The sequence below is a fragment of the Lipophrys pholis genome (assembly GCF_963383615.2).
Source record: "Lipophrys pholis genome assembly, chromosome: 12".
Classification (NCBI taxonomy): domain Eukaryota; kingdom Metazoa; phylum Chordata; class Actinopteri; order Blenniiformes; family Blenniidae; genus Lipophrys; species Lipophrys pholis.
Window position 1 is genome coordinate 18,153,173 of NC_137641.1, and position 20,050 is coordinate 18,173,222.

The 20,050-nt window shown below is 41.0% G+C and overlaps 1 protein-coding gene across 1 annotated transcript in view; it reads right to left on the bottom strand.

Annotated features, from left to right (window-relative positions):
• trabd2a (TraB domain containing 2A) overlaps positions 1-7,512 on the bottom strand; it is a 71,991-nt gene extending 64,479 nt beyond the window's left edge. Inside the window, exons 1-2 of the mRNA XM_080476793.1 lie at positions 6,801-7,512; positions 4,992-5,552 (exon numbers count right to left, since the gene is read on the bottom strand). Of these exons, the coding sequence (XP_080332919.1) occupies positions 4,992-5,552; positions 6,801-6,905 (666 nt within the window). The 5' untranslated portion in view covers positions 6,906-7,512. The remainder of the gene's footprint in view (positions 1-4,991; positions 5,553-6,800) is intronic.
• Between the last annotated feature and the right edge of the window lie 12,538 nt (positions 7,513-20,050).

Genomic DNA, 20,050 nt, shown 5'->3' on the forward strand with positions numbered 1-20,050 from the left:
CTCCCATTACAGATCTGTTGACAAACTGAATATCAACCACCCACAAAACAGCTCTGCGTGTCTAAGCGGCATGACAAAAGCAATTTATCAAATTCATTGGGGGCAAAAACAAAGCGACAATTGCATAAACAATTAATGAGATATGTCACCTTGAGGCTTCGAGAGGATGGCATGCAAACTGCAAAAAGAAACAAAATGCAGTTTTTCAAATATTAAACAAAAATACATACTTAAATGTATTCATTGTTTTTCTGGCGACTCTTTACTTTTATACCCGACACGAAAATGCAAATATCTGTACTTTGTATTCCTTAGAGTACCAAAACTATCAAAACCTCCTCAACCTCAGCAGACGACAACTTAAAGAAATGAAAAATAAACCAGAGTGAAGGCGTCACGTCCACTAGATGTGCAACGGAGAAACCCACCAGTAGCAACACGATTCATCTTTCTCCGTTTCAAAATGAAGCACCGATTTAAACTGCATGTAAAAAATCTTGTAATATTTGAAGGGAACTTTGTAATGATTGATCACGGCAGAGGTTTTCTATAAATTTATGAGTCATTGTGTATTTTTTGCTTGAATATATAATAATATTATCTGTCACACCTAAAGTTTTACAATATAATCTATTATACAATTTTTCACTTGTTTCATTACATTTATCATAGTATCTTTGACTTTTTGTTTTGTTTTATTGAAGATACATGACAGCTTTATCTTTTTCTTAAAACTACAACATGCATATCCACTCCCATTCACAACATTATATGAAGAAAAAAAACAAACAGTTTTGGATATGGACACATTTGAGAACTGGTAATTTCACACTTTTACTTGCGGGAATGTGGTGAATCATTACTACTACTTTTGCCAGTCTATTTTTCAGTTGTATTTTTACTCCTCCTAGAGTAGATTATGAGTACTTCTGACAGTTCTGGTTACAGTCAACCACATCCGACGGTTCAGGAAACTTGGAAAGTGGAATACCAAGACTGGATCTTAGTCATTGCTTCTTTTCAGGAATCAAACAAACAACCACAAAAAGACTGTCGTATGCTGGCTGATGTGTCATCGAAAAACCCTCACGCAAATGTCAAGAAATTCGAATATCTGAGAAAAGGTCAAACACAAGCTCAACTAAACTATCTCATCTATCAACTATCTCAGTCAGGGGATGAAAATCTAAGCTCAGAGTAACAAACACTATAACTCACACTGTATGTGTTTATTAAAACATATAGACTCCGACAAGAAAATAATTACTATTTAGCCTCACGGACATATCTGTGATGAACTTTGGTCCCTTCACTGATGAGAAGGTTGTTCCACATGACAAGAATTTAAATGGATGTACTATTTATTATTTACACGACAAGTGAAAACGAAGAACTTCCGTAGCATTTTGGGTCTCCATTTCCACAACAACCGTGCTCAGAGTGACTGAAAATTTAACTTTTCTTAAAAAACTGCTGCTGCACATGCGCACCGCGGCCATGAAAAATAGTTCTGCTCATGTACGAGTAGATTGACAATAACTACAATGGCGGCCTCCAGAGTGGCATGGCTCCCTGTCCATATTCTCCTGGGACTTTGTAGTTTTATAGTTGAGAGTCACCTGGAAAAGCTATCTAAAGTCATTGTTAGTCCATACGAACCTTTATAGTGTAGCGTTCTCTGGTTTCATTGCAAAAACAACCAACAGCACTCACTAGTGGCCCAATATGAAAACTACAACGTTGTTATTGTTCCTGCGGTGTCCATGTAAATATACGTCATTTTCAAAAAAATAATGTTGTGTAAAGCAAGTTTTTCCTGAAATGAAAACACAAAAAATATGTGTTACTTGAAATGTTGTTGAATAAAGGAGACATTAGTTTGGCTGTAGCTCACAAATTTGTATATACAGTCTAGCGATAATGGTGTTTGTAGACTCTATATTTTAAAGTTTGCTGCTTACAACTTTACGTGGGATTGTTTCTAAGGTGATGATAAAAAGAACCTTTTCTTCTGCTATGCTGCATCACCCGATGTAGCGTCATAGGACACAGGAGCCAGTCCCTCACAAGGTAAACACAAAGAGAAATGAAAAATCACAGAATTTGAGAGTAGAGCGTACGCTTAGGGAAAATGAGAAAACTGAAAGGCTCCAAAGCCTGGATTCAAACAAGGCATGACCTCAGTGTGAGGCAAGCGTGCCAACCACTACACCACTATGCAAGAGTCTCTAAACCTCAGGGTTGTTGCTTTTGAACTAACAGTATTGTTGCTACAGCTACTGAGTGAATTTGTGTTTTTTTTAACTGAAAAAAAAAAAAGTAGTCAACTACCAATGCAAACAAATGGCAAAAAAAACATTCAGTAATTTTACATCAGGCTGATTATACGTGCAGTGTGACCATTCATCCTCTGAGGAAGGCTAATAAAGCTGCAGCCGGGTGGTGTGTCCTGTCTTAAGAGTTTGAAGAACCAAATAGGCCGCCTTTAAAATAACAGCACTTTAAGCTTCTGGGTGTTAGGCTAAATGGTCAAGTGTAATCCCTTTAACTCCCAAACCAGCATGAGCAGAAATTCCTCAATAATATGCAACATGATTTCATAGTGACTGCTGCCTTTGAGATATGTTTGTAATGCTGAAAAGGTCACCGAGGGGCACCGACAGACAGGCAGGCGGGCAGACTGGGGAAACTTAAGTGCACCGGTCTGAGAAACAAGGTTCCTTTTTCTGGCAATCTCAAGTCATTAGATCCATTTTTCTTTAATAACAAAGGACGTGGAGAAGCAAGCGGCTGAATGTTTGCACAGCTGATTATTAACACCACACCTTTCTCCACTTGACTACGCTGTGGGAAAGAGAGTAAAAGAGGCCTCTGTTGCAAAAGACGGTAAAAATGTGAATTGACACCCCTGGCCCTTGTGTTTGTATAGCACATTGTAGTGTATTTTAGAATAAATGAATAGTCGGCAGCAAAGAGAAAAAAAAAGAAAAAAAAAAAAAAAGAAAGAGTTTACTGGAACCGACCTTGAAATATCTGAAAGGTGAATCCACCGATTGCGTCATTGTAGCACCCCATCACTCACACTGCAGAGGCAGCCAGGGTACAGTACCTGGTTGTGTGGCTTCAGACAGTTAGTCATAGGAAATCCAAATTATTTTCTCCTGCTGCTGATTCCCTTACCAACAGAACTGCAATCATTATTTGAGCCGTCTGAAAACAGCAGGTTTAGAAGATGGGTGAATGATCAATTGTTTGACTGATTGATCAAATGATGAAAAGTGATTTTGAAACTATTTCATGAACTCATATCATTTTGATCTTTTAATCTTTTCATCGTAATAAACTAAAATTCATTTATTTGTAACAATGTTCTATACCTTAATTTGTGGCTTTGGCCTACATTGTTCTTTTTTTAATCATTTATCTTTACTATGTTTTGGGTATTTTCAACCATGACACCTTGTGTCAAACAAAAACATTATTGACAGATTAAATCAGTCAATATCACAGGAGCTCCCAAATTAGAAATGTCTTATCCTTCAATGTAGGAGTTTATAAGGGTGTGTTCCCAGTTATTCCCCGTTAGTCATATTTGGCTCGGTTCAAAAAGACCCTGTTGAAACTGTTGTGCTCCTGCGGTCCATATGTGGAATTGTGAATCCTGCCATTCACATATTGGTGAGCACCAACGAGCGGAGTGAGTCCACTTGACGATCTCACCACACTTGCAAACGTCCTCCACTGAGGTTTGGTGGGTTGTACATCAACGTTTATCATAACTGATGCACATAACAGAGGATCGTCACCCCTCTGTATAACCCCTTATAGATGCTATACACTGTGTGGCAATGATGACAATGGCACCACATTAATGCAACATTAATGCAACAGGCAATGTCTTTCGTTGAGTGTTTCAGTGCAGCATTATTGTGGAAGTTAAGTTGGAGAGCACAGAGTAAACCAGACCCAAGTGCAGACTTTTTTTCCCCAAAAATGTGGTCTGCAAAGGGAACTGCACCACAAGACTAAACACTGTCTAAGATGTTTTTTTCCCTCATCTCTAAAGACATTCATAGCTGAAGAACTTCTCTCAGCATGGGAACTCATAATTCATGCTAAAAGTTTAAGAATTTTCACATTTCAATGATACTAACCTTACAATGGCAAACACACTGCTGTATATTCTACTGACACAGTCCCTGATGTAGGATTACTACTGGTGTGTAGGAACAGATGCAGGCCTAACAAATGTTACTGTGATGAACTGGAATCAGTGATTTACTCAGTTTTCTCCTTTAACTGCATACGTTTCATCTGTCCAGCTTTTATACAAACCTTATCCAGCCCTGGGTCACAGTGAGGATTGAACAAATCAACAAACAAAATGCAAAATGCAGGGTACATACACATCGGGCGGCCTAACACAGAGAGACAATCTCTATCACACACACACACACACACACACACACACACACACACACACACACACACACACACACACACACACACACACACACACACACACACACACACACACACACACACACACACACACACACACACACACACACACACACACACACACACACACACACACACACGGCTAATTCAGAGTCGCCAATCCTAACATATCAAACATACTGATGGAGAGGGAAAAGTCCTGAACTGGACTCAAACCCATAACTCTTGCTTTGTGGCAACAGTGCTAACCACTGCACCACTGTACACTGATTCATTCATATTGCAAACTAAACAAAATCAACTTGAATAATTCAGAACTTCCTAAATGTTTTCAACAAATCCTTTTGTACATTATTGAATATGAATTCTGTCTTTGTTTTCTTCAGTTGTCATTTCTAAGCATTTTTCAGTCTTGAGGCAGAACATCAAACTGGCAAAATTCTTTCAAATCATGACGACCTGAGAGAAAATCCTCTTGTATTGTAGAGACATAGAAAACTAATGCCGAATCGCAAATGTGTGAAACTCACCTGTGAAAAGTTGAGGCCGTTGAGTGGATGGCATTGCTCCTCCACCTTCTCGACAGCTCCCGTTCTCTTCCTCATCCTCTCTGCCTCCTGGGCCAAGTACAGGTCCAGCACCGGGACACCTCTAGTCTTAATGTCTGCCTCAGTCAGCGAGTTCACCATCAACATCACCCAAACCGGTCTCTTCCTCTCCCAGTTGCCGGCGATGGCGTTAAAGAGGTAGTCCGCGTAGAGACCCTTGCCCCTCTGATCCGGGGTCATCCAGGAAGGCATCATGAGCTTCACATATTCAAGGTGCCTCTTGAGTCTCCGATAGATGTCTCTCGGGAGGACGTCCTGCAGGTTCTCGCCCTGAGGGAGCAGCTGGCAGCTGGTCAGGGCAGAGATGGTGTAAGGGTCAGTCAGGTCCAACTCAAAGTAGACGATGTTGCTCTCCTGGAAGGCCTGCTTGGAGTTCTCAGGAATGAAGTCCCAAACGCGAGTGTAGGGAACGTGGATTGTGCCGTAGAAATATGAAGGGGGGTCGTGTTTGATGGTCCATAAGAAGGAGTTTAGGTCAGTTTGCTGCGGGAAAATATGAAAATGTTAGCACGGATAGAAATAATAACAAAGTTAAGGCTGTGCCTAAAAAAAAAAGTAACAGAATGAAGTGTGTGATGTGTCAAGTTAACCAGATCCTCAACAAATGTACAGGTTGATGTGAAGTTTCTAAGTTCAGAGATTTCGAGTTTACAATGAATCTTTGAGAATCAAGACTCTTAAGAAGCTGAAACCATTTCACATTTCTTGACCATCAACACAGGTGTGATATCCTGACACTTTCCGTGTATTGACAAATCATATGAAGACCGAGACGTGTCAAAGGCCTGCAAGGAAAAGCCTAAAGAGTGACGTTACAGTTGTTTCATGGCAGTAACTTTACATTACAACCAGCTGTGTGTCCGTCTGACACCAAACACCTCTTTGTCTGCAGGAGGTTGTTTATTAGATAGACTGCTAACAGACTGATAATGACTTATTAACAGGCCACTTAGAACCCATGTGCCAAGTAAACAATACACATGTTGGTGACTTTGTGGGCTGCAGCTGGAGCAGACGAAAAGGAGAGACAAATTCATAATGAAAAAGGAACTGAAAGATGGGGAAGATGTGAGAACTTGATAAATCTCATTTTTCAGTGGGCAGACAAAATAAATCTCGAGTTTATTTTTCTCAAATACACGAATGTTGCATGTATGTAAAACATGCATGTGACGCCTTGTCAATACACAGGACAATAAACTGCATAGAGTGTTGGTATTTTACTCACTTTAAAACGTGTCAGATTTTCCTCTGTCCTTTAGTTTTTTTCTCAGTTTTTCACAGGGGAATGTATATTTATCTTTTTACACTCAGGGCCTGAAGAGAACATGTCATTTCAATTATCTGCATGTACTGCACATCCTGATGAATAAATCTCATTGACTTGATATTGGTCGTTTGCATCACAAATAATTTAAAGAAAACAAATCAAAAGAATACCAGCCTAATTCCTACAGGATATATACATCCTGAATACATAAAAGGGAGTGAGACTGAAAGGTGCGACTCACATTGAGAAGTTGCATTTAGTTATTCAATGTCTGATTAAGAAAAAGATGGGCAACAAAAAAAAGAGGGCAAATGGCCTGGTGGACCCCTCCACTGCCTCATAACTTTTCACTCCAAAGTCAACACATCCAGATAAAACGTACTGCGGGCTCAAACCACTAAAAGCCAATTTTGCGGCTCTTAGGCGGTGCATTCACTCCCGTGTCATTCCATATAACTTACTTTCCTGTGTAACTCGCAGTTGGCGGAGTCCTTCAGCCTCCACTGGTCTGCGCGGACCAGCAGGACGAGGCAGGACTGAATGAATGCGCCCAAAGTGCCCCGCATCGTCGCTCCCTCTCTCCAAACTCTTCGCTTCGCGTTGCAAACGACGTTATTCCCCAGAAAGCATGCGTGCACCGAGTCCTATTTCCACAGCTCCGTGCGGTCGCGCAAAACGAGCTGACAAGTATCCGACAAACCGCCGGACAGAGTCATGTTGACTTGAGCCTCCGGGACGCAGCGCCGTTCACTTTCACGTGTGTGAAAGAGAGAGAGAGAGAGAGAGAGGGTTTTTTTCCCCCCTTGGTGGTCGTCTTGAGTTTACGCAGGGTCACATCATCGTGAAAATTAAAAAAAAAAAAATGAATAAGTGTAAAGTTTTTCCAAAAAGTTGCCTGCAAGCCGACCGGAGAGGAAAAATAAAAAATCAAAAAAATATTAAAAAATAAGTCGAAGTAAAAGTCTGGATTGCGCTTTGCTGCTGTTGAAATGCGAGGATGGAGGGAGAGCGCAAACTGCACCGGTGAAAGAAGTTTGAAAGGCAAAAAAAAAAAGAAAAAAGAAACTTGTGTGCACGCTGCTCCGTGCGTCTGCCAAGTCTGTCCTGTCTCTGCAGCCCGCTGTCTGTCTGTCCCCCTGAGCGTGTGCGCATCTCCACTCCACCAGACGCTCTACCTCAACCCCCCCTGAGGTCTCCTGCAACACCCCTTCACCCTCCCAGGTCCACCTCTTTCTCTCTCACACACGCACTCCTCAGTAATCTGATTAAACACCACCCCACTCCATCCTTTTTTAGGATCACCAAGACGCGTCAAATCAAATCCAACGATATTCTTTATTTCATTCAGCACCTATGTGTTGTGATCTTTAAGTCACCGGGTGCCTTATTGTCGCCCTGTAGGAGACCAAAAGGTCATCACTAGGTGCCAGGGGAGATCCACAAGGTAGATTCTCGTGCCCTCGAATGTGATGCTTTACAAACTGGAGAATTTGGAGACAACATGAGAAAACCTGCAATAACAGTTTTACACTGAGTTAAGTCTGTGGAAACCACAAAACTTTGACTTTCTTCACGAGAAGTGTAGAAAAAAGTTATTTTCTTGCAATAAGTATGCATTTAAAATAACTTTTCTACAACTTTAACCAAGATTTGTGGGGGAAATGTGCACTGCGCGCACAAAATGTATATATCTTTTGTGTGTGTGTGTGTGTGTGTGTGTGTGTGTGTGTGTGTGTGTGTGTGTGGGGGGGGGGGGGGGGGGGGGGGGGGGGGGGGGATCTATGTGTTGTGGCTCTATGCTCCGCCGTGTCAAACGTGCTGGTTCACACGGGGGAAGCGGACACATGTTGATGCTGTCAGACGTCTGAGTAAATAGAAAACGGTTTGTTGACGAGAATAACGACCTCGGGGTTTATTTTTTCGTCGCAGTGCCTGTTTGCAGACAATAGTGGGGGTTTAAAAAAAAAAATCTGTACTGTCTGGCATTGTAAATGGTTTCAGTCCAACTGATCATCTGAAAAATGACTGATCGTTGGAATAATAACTATTGACAGATTCATCCTTTTGCAAGAGCAGATGAAGTTGTACTTTCTCTGTTTTAAAAAAAGATAGATTGGGAGAAGCAAATGAAATGAAACACATGTGCGCACATCACTGCACATATGCACGCTTACAGGCTCATTCTGCAGCCTTTCCTGTGCAACATGCTGACAAAGTTTGCAGAGTTCTGGTGAAGCTCCTCCTTGTGGATACAGCTATTTGTACCAGCTGTGACTCCTCAGTCGGGACTGCTTGAGAATTAAGCTTTCTATCCATCGATCTGACTCCATCTGTCAGTGTTGTCTCCTGCCTCGAGTTTACTGTATAAAACAATTATTTTCCAAAATAAAATATATCTCTCACTGTGTGACTCTTATTTCAAATAGAAAAGTACATCATCCTAAAAAGGATTTGATCATGCTTTTAATCACAATTCTGTTAAGAATGGGATTTCAAGAGTGAACTTCTTTAACTATATATTTTTTAATTTGTTTATATCATTTATTCATATATTTTTAGCTCTACAGATGAGGAAAATAATATCATGTATCGGTGCAGTGAAAGAGTCAGGGATATCTTCCACAGGGGCAAATCCAGAGGGTTTTAGAAGGGGAGAGTTAACTGTGAGAGGAGCAGGCACCCAAAACTAAATACTAAAAGAAAAAAAAAAAAAAAAAGAAAGTTGACATGTCCTACTGTTAGTGTTTTATTCAACATCTGGTTCTTCAGTGGAGTTGGTTCACTGTTCAACAGAATCCCATGTAGCGCCAGCAGTGCAAAGCACTGTAGCACTGTAGCACTGTAAATGATCTCATATCACATGGTGTAACATTCAATTACAATAAAAAAACACTGAAACTTAAATCTATATGTTGCAAGTCAATAACGATTATTATTGATTATGATTATGTGGCGTAGGAATGAAAATTATCTAAAAGATTTTAATTTCGGCCTGCAGATATTTCATTATGTTGTAAAAACAAATAAATAAATACAATTAAAGCTTTTTCTAACAAAAAAAAAATACTATGACAGCTGATGTCAGTCGTTCAACCTCCAATTAAATGTAAATTACAAATGTCTGAAAACATCCCTTTAACATTTTAATGCAAGTCTTTTTATTTTATGAAAGGGGATCTGTTTGAAGCCTGTAATGGATTTCGGTGACCCCCCCTCCCTGTCAGCACTGATACTACAGCACATCTGTACATTTCCACTTTAAAGTGTCTCTGTTTGCTCAGATCAAACAGATCCCTACTCTTCTGAGTGATCTCGAGCAAACATCTGATTCTGCCTCTATAAAGAAATCTTCAAAAGGATTTTTGCAATATGGAAATGACCACATATGCTTTGTTTTATGAAGACTGGGTGGTGGCCGTATTTGATCCTATCAGGTGACTCGTGAGATTCATGAAAATACAGACTGTAATATTTTATTTTATTCTAAAACTGTCAGAAATACTTCTGTCGGAAAACATCAGAATGGAAACTGACAGTGTTTTTTGGTTTAGGAATATCTTGAAACATATGAAATAATTGTGTAGGTTCTGAATAGTGTCACCTCATCTGAATCAGGCAGCCGGGTCCTGCAGTCACTCGCTTCATGGGCTATGTGGCCAAGAGCTTTAGTTTGAAATGACATGGAGTTGCAGCCCTGAGGGCCTACCACCTGAAGAGAAAAGCACCAAGCCCAGTTGATTTGTAATGTACCCAACCCAAAAGCCCCTCTGCATTTGCATACTTCCGGTGGAGACAGAGCTACAGCTGGCGGAGTGGTACTAACTCAATATATGTGTCCATCTTCATGCATAACAGTGATTATTCTTAAACCTCCTGGAGACGGGCTCAACTTTATCCCCTTATCCTGTATTGCCCGTGGTGAGAAGTAAGGGTGGGTGTAGTAACACTCACAAGCCCCCGGCTGAGTGGTGTGTGGAGACGCTGGGAGGAAGTCTCTGTCTGTTTGTTTAGAGTCTCTGGGTGGGGCCCCTTAAAAAAAAGACACTGCAAGATTGCAGCTAATGGCCTGTCTGATCTTAGAAAAATCAACACATTCTTTACCAAAGTGGAAATTTCAATTTCTTCTCTAAAGTCGAAGTAAACAAATGTGTGGAATGTGAATTGTAAAAAATAAACATTTTAAAAAATAAACATGGGTGGAGCATATCGATTGATTCCTCAAATCTTGGGGCTACGAATGTAAAAAAAAAAGCGGATTTCAAATAAATGTTGTGTTGCTGTTTTGAATCTGCTCCCTCCTCGTTACTTTCAGCTATGTGGCTACTATTTCTTCCTTTTCTCAAACATCCCATTCAATCGGTGTTGTTGTCTCTGATGCTGAGTCTCCCTCTCCGTCTGTTCTGTCTAGTTACACCTTTTCACATCCGTTGGTTTTCCATGTATTGCACTGAAGGTTGAACAAATGTCTTGTAGTGTTGTTTTAGTGCCCCACTTTTACAGGTTGAATTTGGTCTTTATACTGACACTGCACGCAAATAGTTCAAAATAATTGATATTTTATTTCAAATGGACACGGAGATGAAAAGTAAAGCGGCGAAGCTGTGATAGAAATGTACAATTTAAAGGTTCGAGATAGGAGAGACAATCAATAATAGCAAAACAAATAAATTTAATCGTATTTAAATCCAAATATCAAATTGATATTGATATGAAATGAATAAAATAGACAAAAATACTTTAATCAAAATATCAAAAGGTAAAGCAAAGAACCAGTTCAACTATCAAATTGAAGGGAAGTGTACTAGAATATCTGAGGTCCTCAGTATCAGCAGGCACACAGCCGTATGTCTTGGAGACTCCAGCGTACGTGGATAAGAAACATCTGGCTGGAGCTCCTGATGAAACTTCACACCTCCCGGTTCTGTGCGTTACGTTCAGATAAGAAACAGGGAATCTACGCAGGCCATGTGGACAATGTCCACCGATGACAACTTGGAGCTGTCATCGAAAGATTATGAGTGCTGCGATCTTAGAAGTAGCAGGTCAACACGATAAATGGAGGAGCCTGTCAAGCTGAGAGAGGATTTTCTATTGGGCTTGGCTGACCCCCAATCTCCTGAGACAACAGACTGGTATCAGTGCACGAGAGGGAGTGAAGCTGCGACGGCCGTGGATACAAGAACTCTATGTAGGGAGAGAAAATTAAATCACTGTGGCTATCATTTGCTGTAGACATGGGGCACATCAAAGATGTGCTGGAGCAGACAAGAATAAAAGGAGAAGAGATGAAAAGCATGTGGACGTTTTAAACCTTCCAGTAAGAGTTTGACTTCACATGACTCAGTTCATTTACAGATGGTCAGTCAGTTTAACCATGGTCTGCTTCACTCACAGTACACAAGGATCTGTAGCTCTGCATGCATGTCCACACTCCACATGTCTATCACTATATATGGTGGTAAAACTACTGCTTGCTTTCATTTGTGGTCTTCTGTGGAGGAGATGGAAAAAATATCTCAGGACACTAATCCTCTCGATGTACTCTGCCAAATGCGGAAACAATCTTGAAGATACAGATGTGAAAGTGATATCAATATTTTCTTTTTTTTTTTTTTTTAAAAGTCAAAATCTATGCAAGAAACCCAGATAATATATTTCATAAAGTGTGTCTTAAAAATATCGTATGGCATTAATGATTTACAAATCTGTGAGTTACAGACACCAATATAATTTGAATAATATCCATGAAAATCGAGCTGTAACGTGTTAAGAAGTCATCTATCTTCTCCACACCTCAAGACATGCAGGTCCTGAGGTCAGGTCATTATCTCTCATCTCATTTGTTATGTTTAGATGTTCCCACTACTTTGAATCCATTCGGCAGGGAAGTAGAAGCAGTAAGAGTATTCTCAGTGTATATGTTCCTAGTGATAGATTAAGTACTATGTGCATTATGTCTGACAAGCTGCCATCATTGAAGAGGTCCGCTACAAAAACCACAGTGATTAGATTGAAACCTGCATTAGATGGGTGAGTTTCTATGTGCTAACTGAAGTGGGCACATGCATATTCCTTACAAAAAAAGCCAGGCTCGGATTCAAACCTACAACCTTTTCACATTAAGGTGAGGCACAATGATTAAAACACGGTCAGTCATTCACATCAGTAACCTTGTTGAAGAAATTTAACAACAGGCTCCCATCTCCAGTCAAAAGCACCGCCTCTATCGTCTCTATTGCACCTTAGTCTTTCCAGATACAGTGTGTTTCCCAATTCACCCAACCAAAGGTCAAATCCTTCTTCCACACTCAAGATCAGCCTTTTAGCAATCACCATACCACCGAACTGCATTCTTTTTTTCCCAAAACTGTATCGTCTGTATCTTTTATCAATTTTAAGTAAACGTTTAAACTGTGCACTTTTACACCTTATTTATCATGTTTGTCCAGCACTTTGGTCCACTGTTGTGTTTTTAAAGTGCTTTAGAAATAAAATTGTTTACTTGCTTGTTAACCAGTACACCACCATGTGGCCCATGTGCTAACTAGAGAGCTAAAATTTTGAAAATCAAGATGAACTATAAGCAGGCATGCTATGATATTGCGAGTAATGCTACTAAATCAGTGTTTCCAAAAGTGGATGGGAAAAGTTCAGCATATTTTAGACCTACTTTTGCTTCAACACACCCGATTGCACTAAACAGCTGCGTATCAGGTGTTCTGTAGCATACTCCTAAATTCAATCAGTCATTCAGGTGTGCTGAAAGTGGTAAACCTCTGAAATATACAGGACAGTGACGTGTCATTACGTCTAAGGAAACTTCTTTATAATTTTCTGGAAAAGTTGTTGATAATATTCTGCCTGGTGAGAGACTTTTAAAAGCTCTCTGAATGATTTGAAACCCGGTGAGGAATATTACCAACAACTTAGAAAGATCAGCAACGGTTTGACATTTGCATCCCTGAGGACTGTCCACCGCAGAAAATCAAGTGTGGCTGTCAAAGTGTCCACGGTCAGACGAGACAGGACGTTGGGTCAAACCTTTGTCGCATGGCACTGCCACATTCAGTTTAAAGATTCAGAATAAAAAAACAATGTAACAGCGAAAATAAACACTGTGATGTTGAAAGTCTTTATGGGGGTAGGTTCCCGCTGGAGGAAGCTTTGGTAATCGCTCACAACCAAAACAGTGACTCAGACATTTTATGGCTTTTTAAACCACAGTGAGCTCTCTCGTATGGAATGTGTCCTACACACGGATCCTAATCTATGTAACCTCAGTAAAGACAAACTTCCTCAAAGTTGCTCTTTCTGAATGTGGTTATTGTGATGGCTATAAACTGCTGATCCAATTAAAGGGATTTTCAACTTTTTATGATAAACTCTGGTGGACTATTGTATTTGTGAAGCATAAAAAAACCCCAGAACTTTCACTCGTAACAACGTTTATCCTGGTCTGAGGAAAGTAAAGATAGAAAACCACGTCATTCTTCTTAGTGCGAAAAGATCATTTGTCTTAAAGGGTGTTTTCATGCTTCTTACAATCACCCCCTCTGTTCTATTCATTGACTTCCCAACACAAGCAAACAAACCTCCCAGATAATTCAGCTTCAATAAGATCCATGCGCAGGCTTTCTTGATTTAGCAGTGACGCGGACCACATGATTGTAGTTGCTGTTATTCACGACACGTTCAATTATCTGCTTCTTGTAAGCATGTGTAGCTTCACATTTCAAAAACAAACATGACATTAATGGCATGTGGCACATGGACCAGAAAAAGGCATGACTGCACGGTTGGTTGTGATGGAAGTGGTTGTGTGACCGAGCCTTTAGTCACACCATCAAAGCATAAATGGTGTTCGGGGTAAGAAACACTTACTGGAATCCAGGGTGTCCTGCCGGCTCTGCGGGCAGACACACATACCACGTACGCTTGATCCAAAGCTCTGATCCCAGCTTATGTACCTAATTACTCATGCCCCCACCAACCAACCACCTTCCTCCGACTCTTCTGGGACTCCTGAGAGGAAACACAATGCATTTCTCATATTCCACTGATCTGGAGTCAAGAGCATTCCACGTAATTGTTATGAGAGGAAAGAGAAGATATAGAGATAGTACTTATCGTAAATATACTTCTCCATACCGGAGTGCTTGATATAATTATGTATTTCAATTAACCTTAAACCTTGTTCCACCAAATAATGGGGAAGTAAACATTTTTGAGTTTTAAAATACACTTCATCTTAAAGTCAAGGGGTTTTCTTACATGGGTTTTGGTTGAATGCCATGGGTGTTTAACTTACGTGTAAAACATTTTGAATGTAATAATACAGTATAAGATACATAAAAGGAGCTAATACCCTGCAGAATTTTATATTTGATGTCTGAGAAAACGTGGGATTGCATCATCATGCTGTTGAGGAATGAGTCTCAGTATTTTTGTCGTGATACAATGGATATATTAATTATATTCTGCAGAAAATTAGGGATTTTCAGATTATAAATCTGTGACAAAATGTGGTTTAATATGCATGCAAATCAAAGTATAAATGAACTGCAGTGTTTCCATTGTGATAATAGTTTTCAGTGCTGAGGCCTGCTAACGTCTCCAAAACCGTCTAATTATAGTTATCATCCTATCCTCACAATGAGAATCCTTCCAGCTCAACCAATGTCTGCATATTTTGCCTTTTGGTGAGCGGACTCTCTTCAAGCACACTAGTTTCCTGCTCCTCTCCAAAAACATGTGAATGCGAGCGTGTCTTTCTCTCTGGGACCAGTCCAGGTTGTGACATGCCTTTTAGCCCATAGGTCAGCTGGGATCAGTGCAGGAGATCGATGGAGGAAGTCAGGAGTTGGGATAACTGACGTTAAATCAATGAGGCATCTGAGTTGACATCTGTTGGCGACGTCTGATGACCTTTAATCCCGGTTTGATGGTGGGCATCAGGCTAGGAGAAGTTAAAGTCATCCCTTTGGACCTTCACCAAGTCACAGGTTTTGAGGAAATTGTCACCAAATAGGGACCATTTAGGGTTGTTTTCTTTACTACTGTGGCTACTCTCTTTGGAATTGGGCACCCAACCAAACTGAATCCAAAGGCCGATCACACAATAGAGTAAAAGGAAGTTTAGAGTAAAATGCTTGAGGGAATCGAAAAGATAAAACCTCTCCACACACCTGAAGACCACTTTGACACTTTGCAGCCCAAAAGGATCACCACGGGTAGATACAGATTATCCCCATAAAAAAAAAGGAACTATAATGTTTTTGATTTCATATTCAGGCCACCAACAAACCTTTTGAAAGTTGAACTAAAAGAAATGTCTCACTGCTGGAGTCGTGCATGCAACTTCAATTACTGTGCCTGTCACCGAGAACCAATGGTGCCACAATGAATGAGTGCAGAGGAGGGCCGCTGTATGTGTGAAAAGAAATGGAAGCTCCACAATGACTCACTCGGGCCGTCGCCGCTCCATAAATCAGCTGCAGTCGCCACTGTGAAGCCTCCCAGAGCTTCTCCGTGTCATCTTCACGCTCAACCTCAAACGGACACCTGTCGGCGTTCAAAGGGCGACTCAGCTCACTTCTGCACTCTCTTTCCATTAAGCCTGATCGCCTTCACAGCAGAGCATGGGGAGGCCGGGTGGGGGTGAGGGGGTGGGGGTGGGGGTGGGTTGGGTCAGCAGCAAAATCAGAATTAGTATTAGTGCACAGCAAGATAGAGAGAGTGAGAGAGGATGAAGGGGTGTGAAGGAATGCAGCTGTTCAAACAGCTCTTTGATTTAGTGGTCACGGCGCCCAGTGTGACTCACTCTGGCTCAAACAGCGTGGAGATCACTCAGACGTTCATCCCTCTGGTCCGGTGGTTTTCTGCTCCCTCCTGGCCCGCGTGTGTGCGTGTGTGTGTGTGTGTGTGTGTGTGTGTGTGTGTGTGTGTGTGTGTGTGTGTGCAAAAGACAGATTAACTGTGCTTTATGTGTGAACTTGATTACCTGAACATGGAAGAAGTTAATTGCCCACATGGATTCTGTTTACGAAGCTCGCATAGAAAAAGTCAACAGACAGCAAAAGACTCAATACATCATTTTTTTTCTTCCACGCAAGCTTTTTCTGCAACTTTATATCAAATGTGTGTCACGCTCGTGCGAGCATCTGTTCGTGATAGAAGACCTGAATGCCCGGAGAGTCGGTGTGGTGAACGAGTTCAAATGAAAAGCAATGTCAGCGCTCTGTTTTATTTGCTTTTGCACCAGACTTCAGCTGACAATGTCCCACATGTGCAGAAATACACAACTACCTCCGGACCAAGTCATGATTCAAAAAACAAAAAAAAGAATGTGCGGGCTTTCCTGGTGAAAACCATGTAAAGCTACTCAATAAGTGTGTTTTTTTCTTTTCCAGGCAGAAATGAAATGTGCAATCAAGGCCTCAAAAAGGCTGAGCACACGAAGTACCATCAGAAAATACTCCATATGATAACTTGTGGAGTTTTCAGAAAAAACAGTTTGAGTTGATATTACGTTTTCCTCACCAAGCAAAGCAGCGTGCACGTCCCCGAGGGTGTCTAAATGCTTCCATGTAAAACCTATTACTGGAAACCCGAGTTGTTCTACCTTTTTCACGGAGCTTTGCAGCACATTTTGTTTTTTGGGGGGGGGGGGGGGGCACTTTTCTGCTTCACAATGAAATAAAGCAAATGAGGTTGGATGCATACATCAAACACTGCTCTGTGGATACAGAGATGTTACGAACCACCAGGCCCCGGAGCTTCGGATTGTCTGCCCCTATTTCTTCAAACGAACTGGACTGAAAGAAGACAAGCAATGTCACACGTCCCGATTATGTTCTGGCATTTTGTGGTGCTTTTTTTTTTTTTTAAATCTTACTTCCAAAATGTTGGGGTTGAACTTTGGCCAAATTATGTTCCATGGTTTCATCTGGAGGTTTTGAAAGTTGCTTTTTCACCCGTTTTGATTATATATCGGGATTTGATATACCCTGGTTGTTTTGTATTTCCATCAAATTTTTATCATTTTTTAACTTTTTTTTTAAGCTTTTGTTTTTGCGTTGCGTGTTCTTTTTCAATTACTCTCAAACTAAAGTCATTTTGTGTTTAGCACATGATGGATAGATGGATGGGCAGGCAGATAGAGTACTTCATTGATTCCCAAAAATTTCCAAATTTGTTGTCCAAGTTTACGCTTTTGCATTCCTGCTCTTTTTGCGTCTCATTTCAATCATTTCATATTTATTTGTATCCTCTTTACACATTTCTGTGGTCAGTGTGGTTGTTTTGTGCCTCGTGTGGAAACTTTGCATCCCTTTAGGGTTGATTGTTGTCTGACCTTTGTCATTTTGTGTCTCTTTTCGGGTTATCCTATATGTTTGGGATCATTTTAGGCCTCCTTGTGGTTGTTTTGTGGTTCTCCTGATTTTCCATCCATCCTCCATATTGCTTGTCCAACTTGGAGTCGCTGAAGCCGCTCCAAGTTTACAATATGTGAAATGTAGAATGCACCATGTAAACACCGGGAGGTGGGCAATCACACACACACACTCATTCACCTCTACAAGCGATCATGTTTACAGACCAATCCATGCCATATGCATGTTTTTGGGAGGAAACCCAGAGAAAACACACACACAGGAAGAAAATGCAAACTCCATACAGATTGCCCAGAATTGAAATGGGAATATTGATATCCTGTAAGCGCAATACTGGGAAAGATTTATGAGCTCACAGCAGTAAAAAACTAAAAAAAGGTCAGAATACCACCAATGTTATCAATTATATCTTTTGATGTATAATGTTATAATTCAAATTCAAGATTAAAAAAGTGAATGAAGTTTACCACTGAGACCTGCAGGAGTTTCTGTTTACAGGACAGTATAGATTAAAAAAAAATAAATTTAATTTTTTTTTTTAAATTTCACATGTGAGGTTTCATGTAGGAAACAAGCGACGTGTTTGTCCAGTCACCTTTGTACCCCGTCACTCACCATTAAGTCCTGAGGAGCCTGACACGAGGCCAAAAATATGACAGGAATAAATAAATCTTTATCACACATGAAAGACTTGTGTCTCCAAAAGAAAACCCCACATCGCTGCCCCGGCCTGCGCAACGGCCTTTTCATAAACCGCGTGTACTCAGCAGCTGTCCATCAATCCGCTGGCCTCGCACTCGACTCTGTCCTGCTTCCTCACAGGGGTCAACACAATCTAAAGAGCCACTCTGCTTTCCTTTCACTCTCTGACTGTGTCAACAGGCTGAGCATGAGGTTTCAGTTTCCCCGCTGCACTTCTCACCTGCGTTTCACTGAAGTCATGCCAAGAATGATAATGTAAAATTGGAGGGGCTGCCTGCACGCTGGCCGACGCTGAAAGTGCTGTGTGTGTGTGTGTGTGAAAATCCTCGGTCAGGTATCCGCCAGGCTTCCATCCAAAAGTGCTGAAACACCACCTGATCTGTGTGTGTGCGTGTGTGATTGTGTGTGCGTGGGCGTGTGGGCATCAATGAGGACCTTGTGTTATCAGCCCCCCCCCCCCCCCCCCCCCATCCGCTCCAACACATTGATTGAAATGTAAATTGAAAGTGTCATAAAGCCCATATTGTCGGCCAAATGCTAAGTTATAAAGAAATAATAACAGACTCTTTCATTAGGGAAATGACAACTCTCGTTTGCTCTGATTCTTTCTCGCAGGAATGTTTCCATAATTGCTTCAATATTGAGAGAGGAAGATGAGAAAAAAAAAAAAAAAAAAGAAAAAGAAAGAAAGGAAAGAAAACATCTGGGATCAATGAAAAAAGTTTTCTTTGGATATTAAAAACAATTTTCTTGCTCTGACAGCATTTGCTGTAAGGATCAACAATGTTCTGTAAAATAGGTGTACTGTGCAATCGTCACTCTCCCAGGTCTACCATTAAGTCGACACTCTCCGGGCACTGAAGGTGTCAAAACTTTTCCTATTTTCATAAAGGTGGACTCTGAAGTGGAAGAAAAGTGACTCTCCTTCCAAGCCATACAAAGTGAAATCCTTACAGAAAACCTCCGGGGTATATAAATTATACAGTTTTATTCGTGCTGACGCCGGCTGCTGAAAAAGAAACCATCCCAGTGTTTGTTATATTTGACAGAAGGTCTGACTGTAATGGAATAATAAGCAGACACCCTGTGGTCATGTTTGGACTAACAGCAGAAGAATTACAAGATCCGTCCACACCAGTGAAAATGTGTCAGAGCTGCCGGTTCTCCACTATGTTTCTGGCTCACTGTCTGTCACTCAGCTCTTCTGTTCACTAGGGATAAATCCATCCACCCATCGACACCACTTTATGCCATGCAGGGTCACTGGGGGCTGCAGGTGAAGCTGTACGCCCTGGAAGGTGAACCAGTCCAACATCACAGGGAGACACACACTCATAGTCACAGCTAGTTGCAATGTGGCGTCGCCACTTCTCCTCCCACACATGGCGGTGGAGTGCAGGAAGAAAACTAAACATTCACACACACTCATCATGCACAGGCTGCAAAGAAAAGCCCCCAAGCCCAACGTCAGACCGGGGACATTATTGCTGCTACACCATCATGTAGCCTACTTAAACAATAATCTTTTAATACGGTCACACACACACACACACACACATTCACATCCGCAGGCATTTTAGTCACTAATTAACCTCAATTTCAAAGTTTTATAGGTT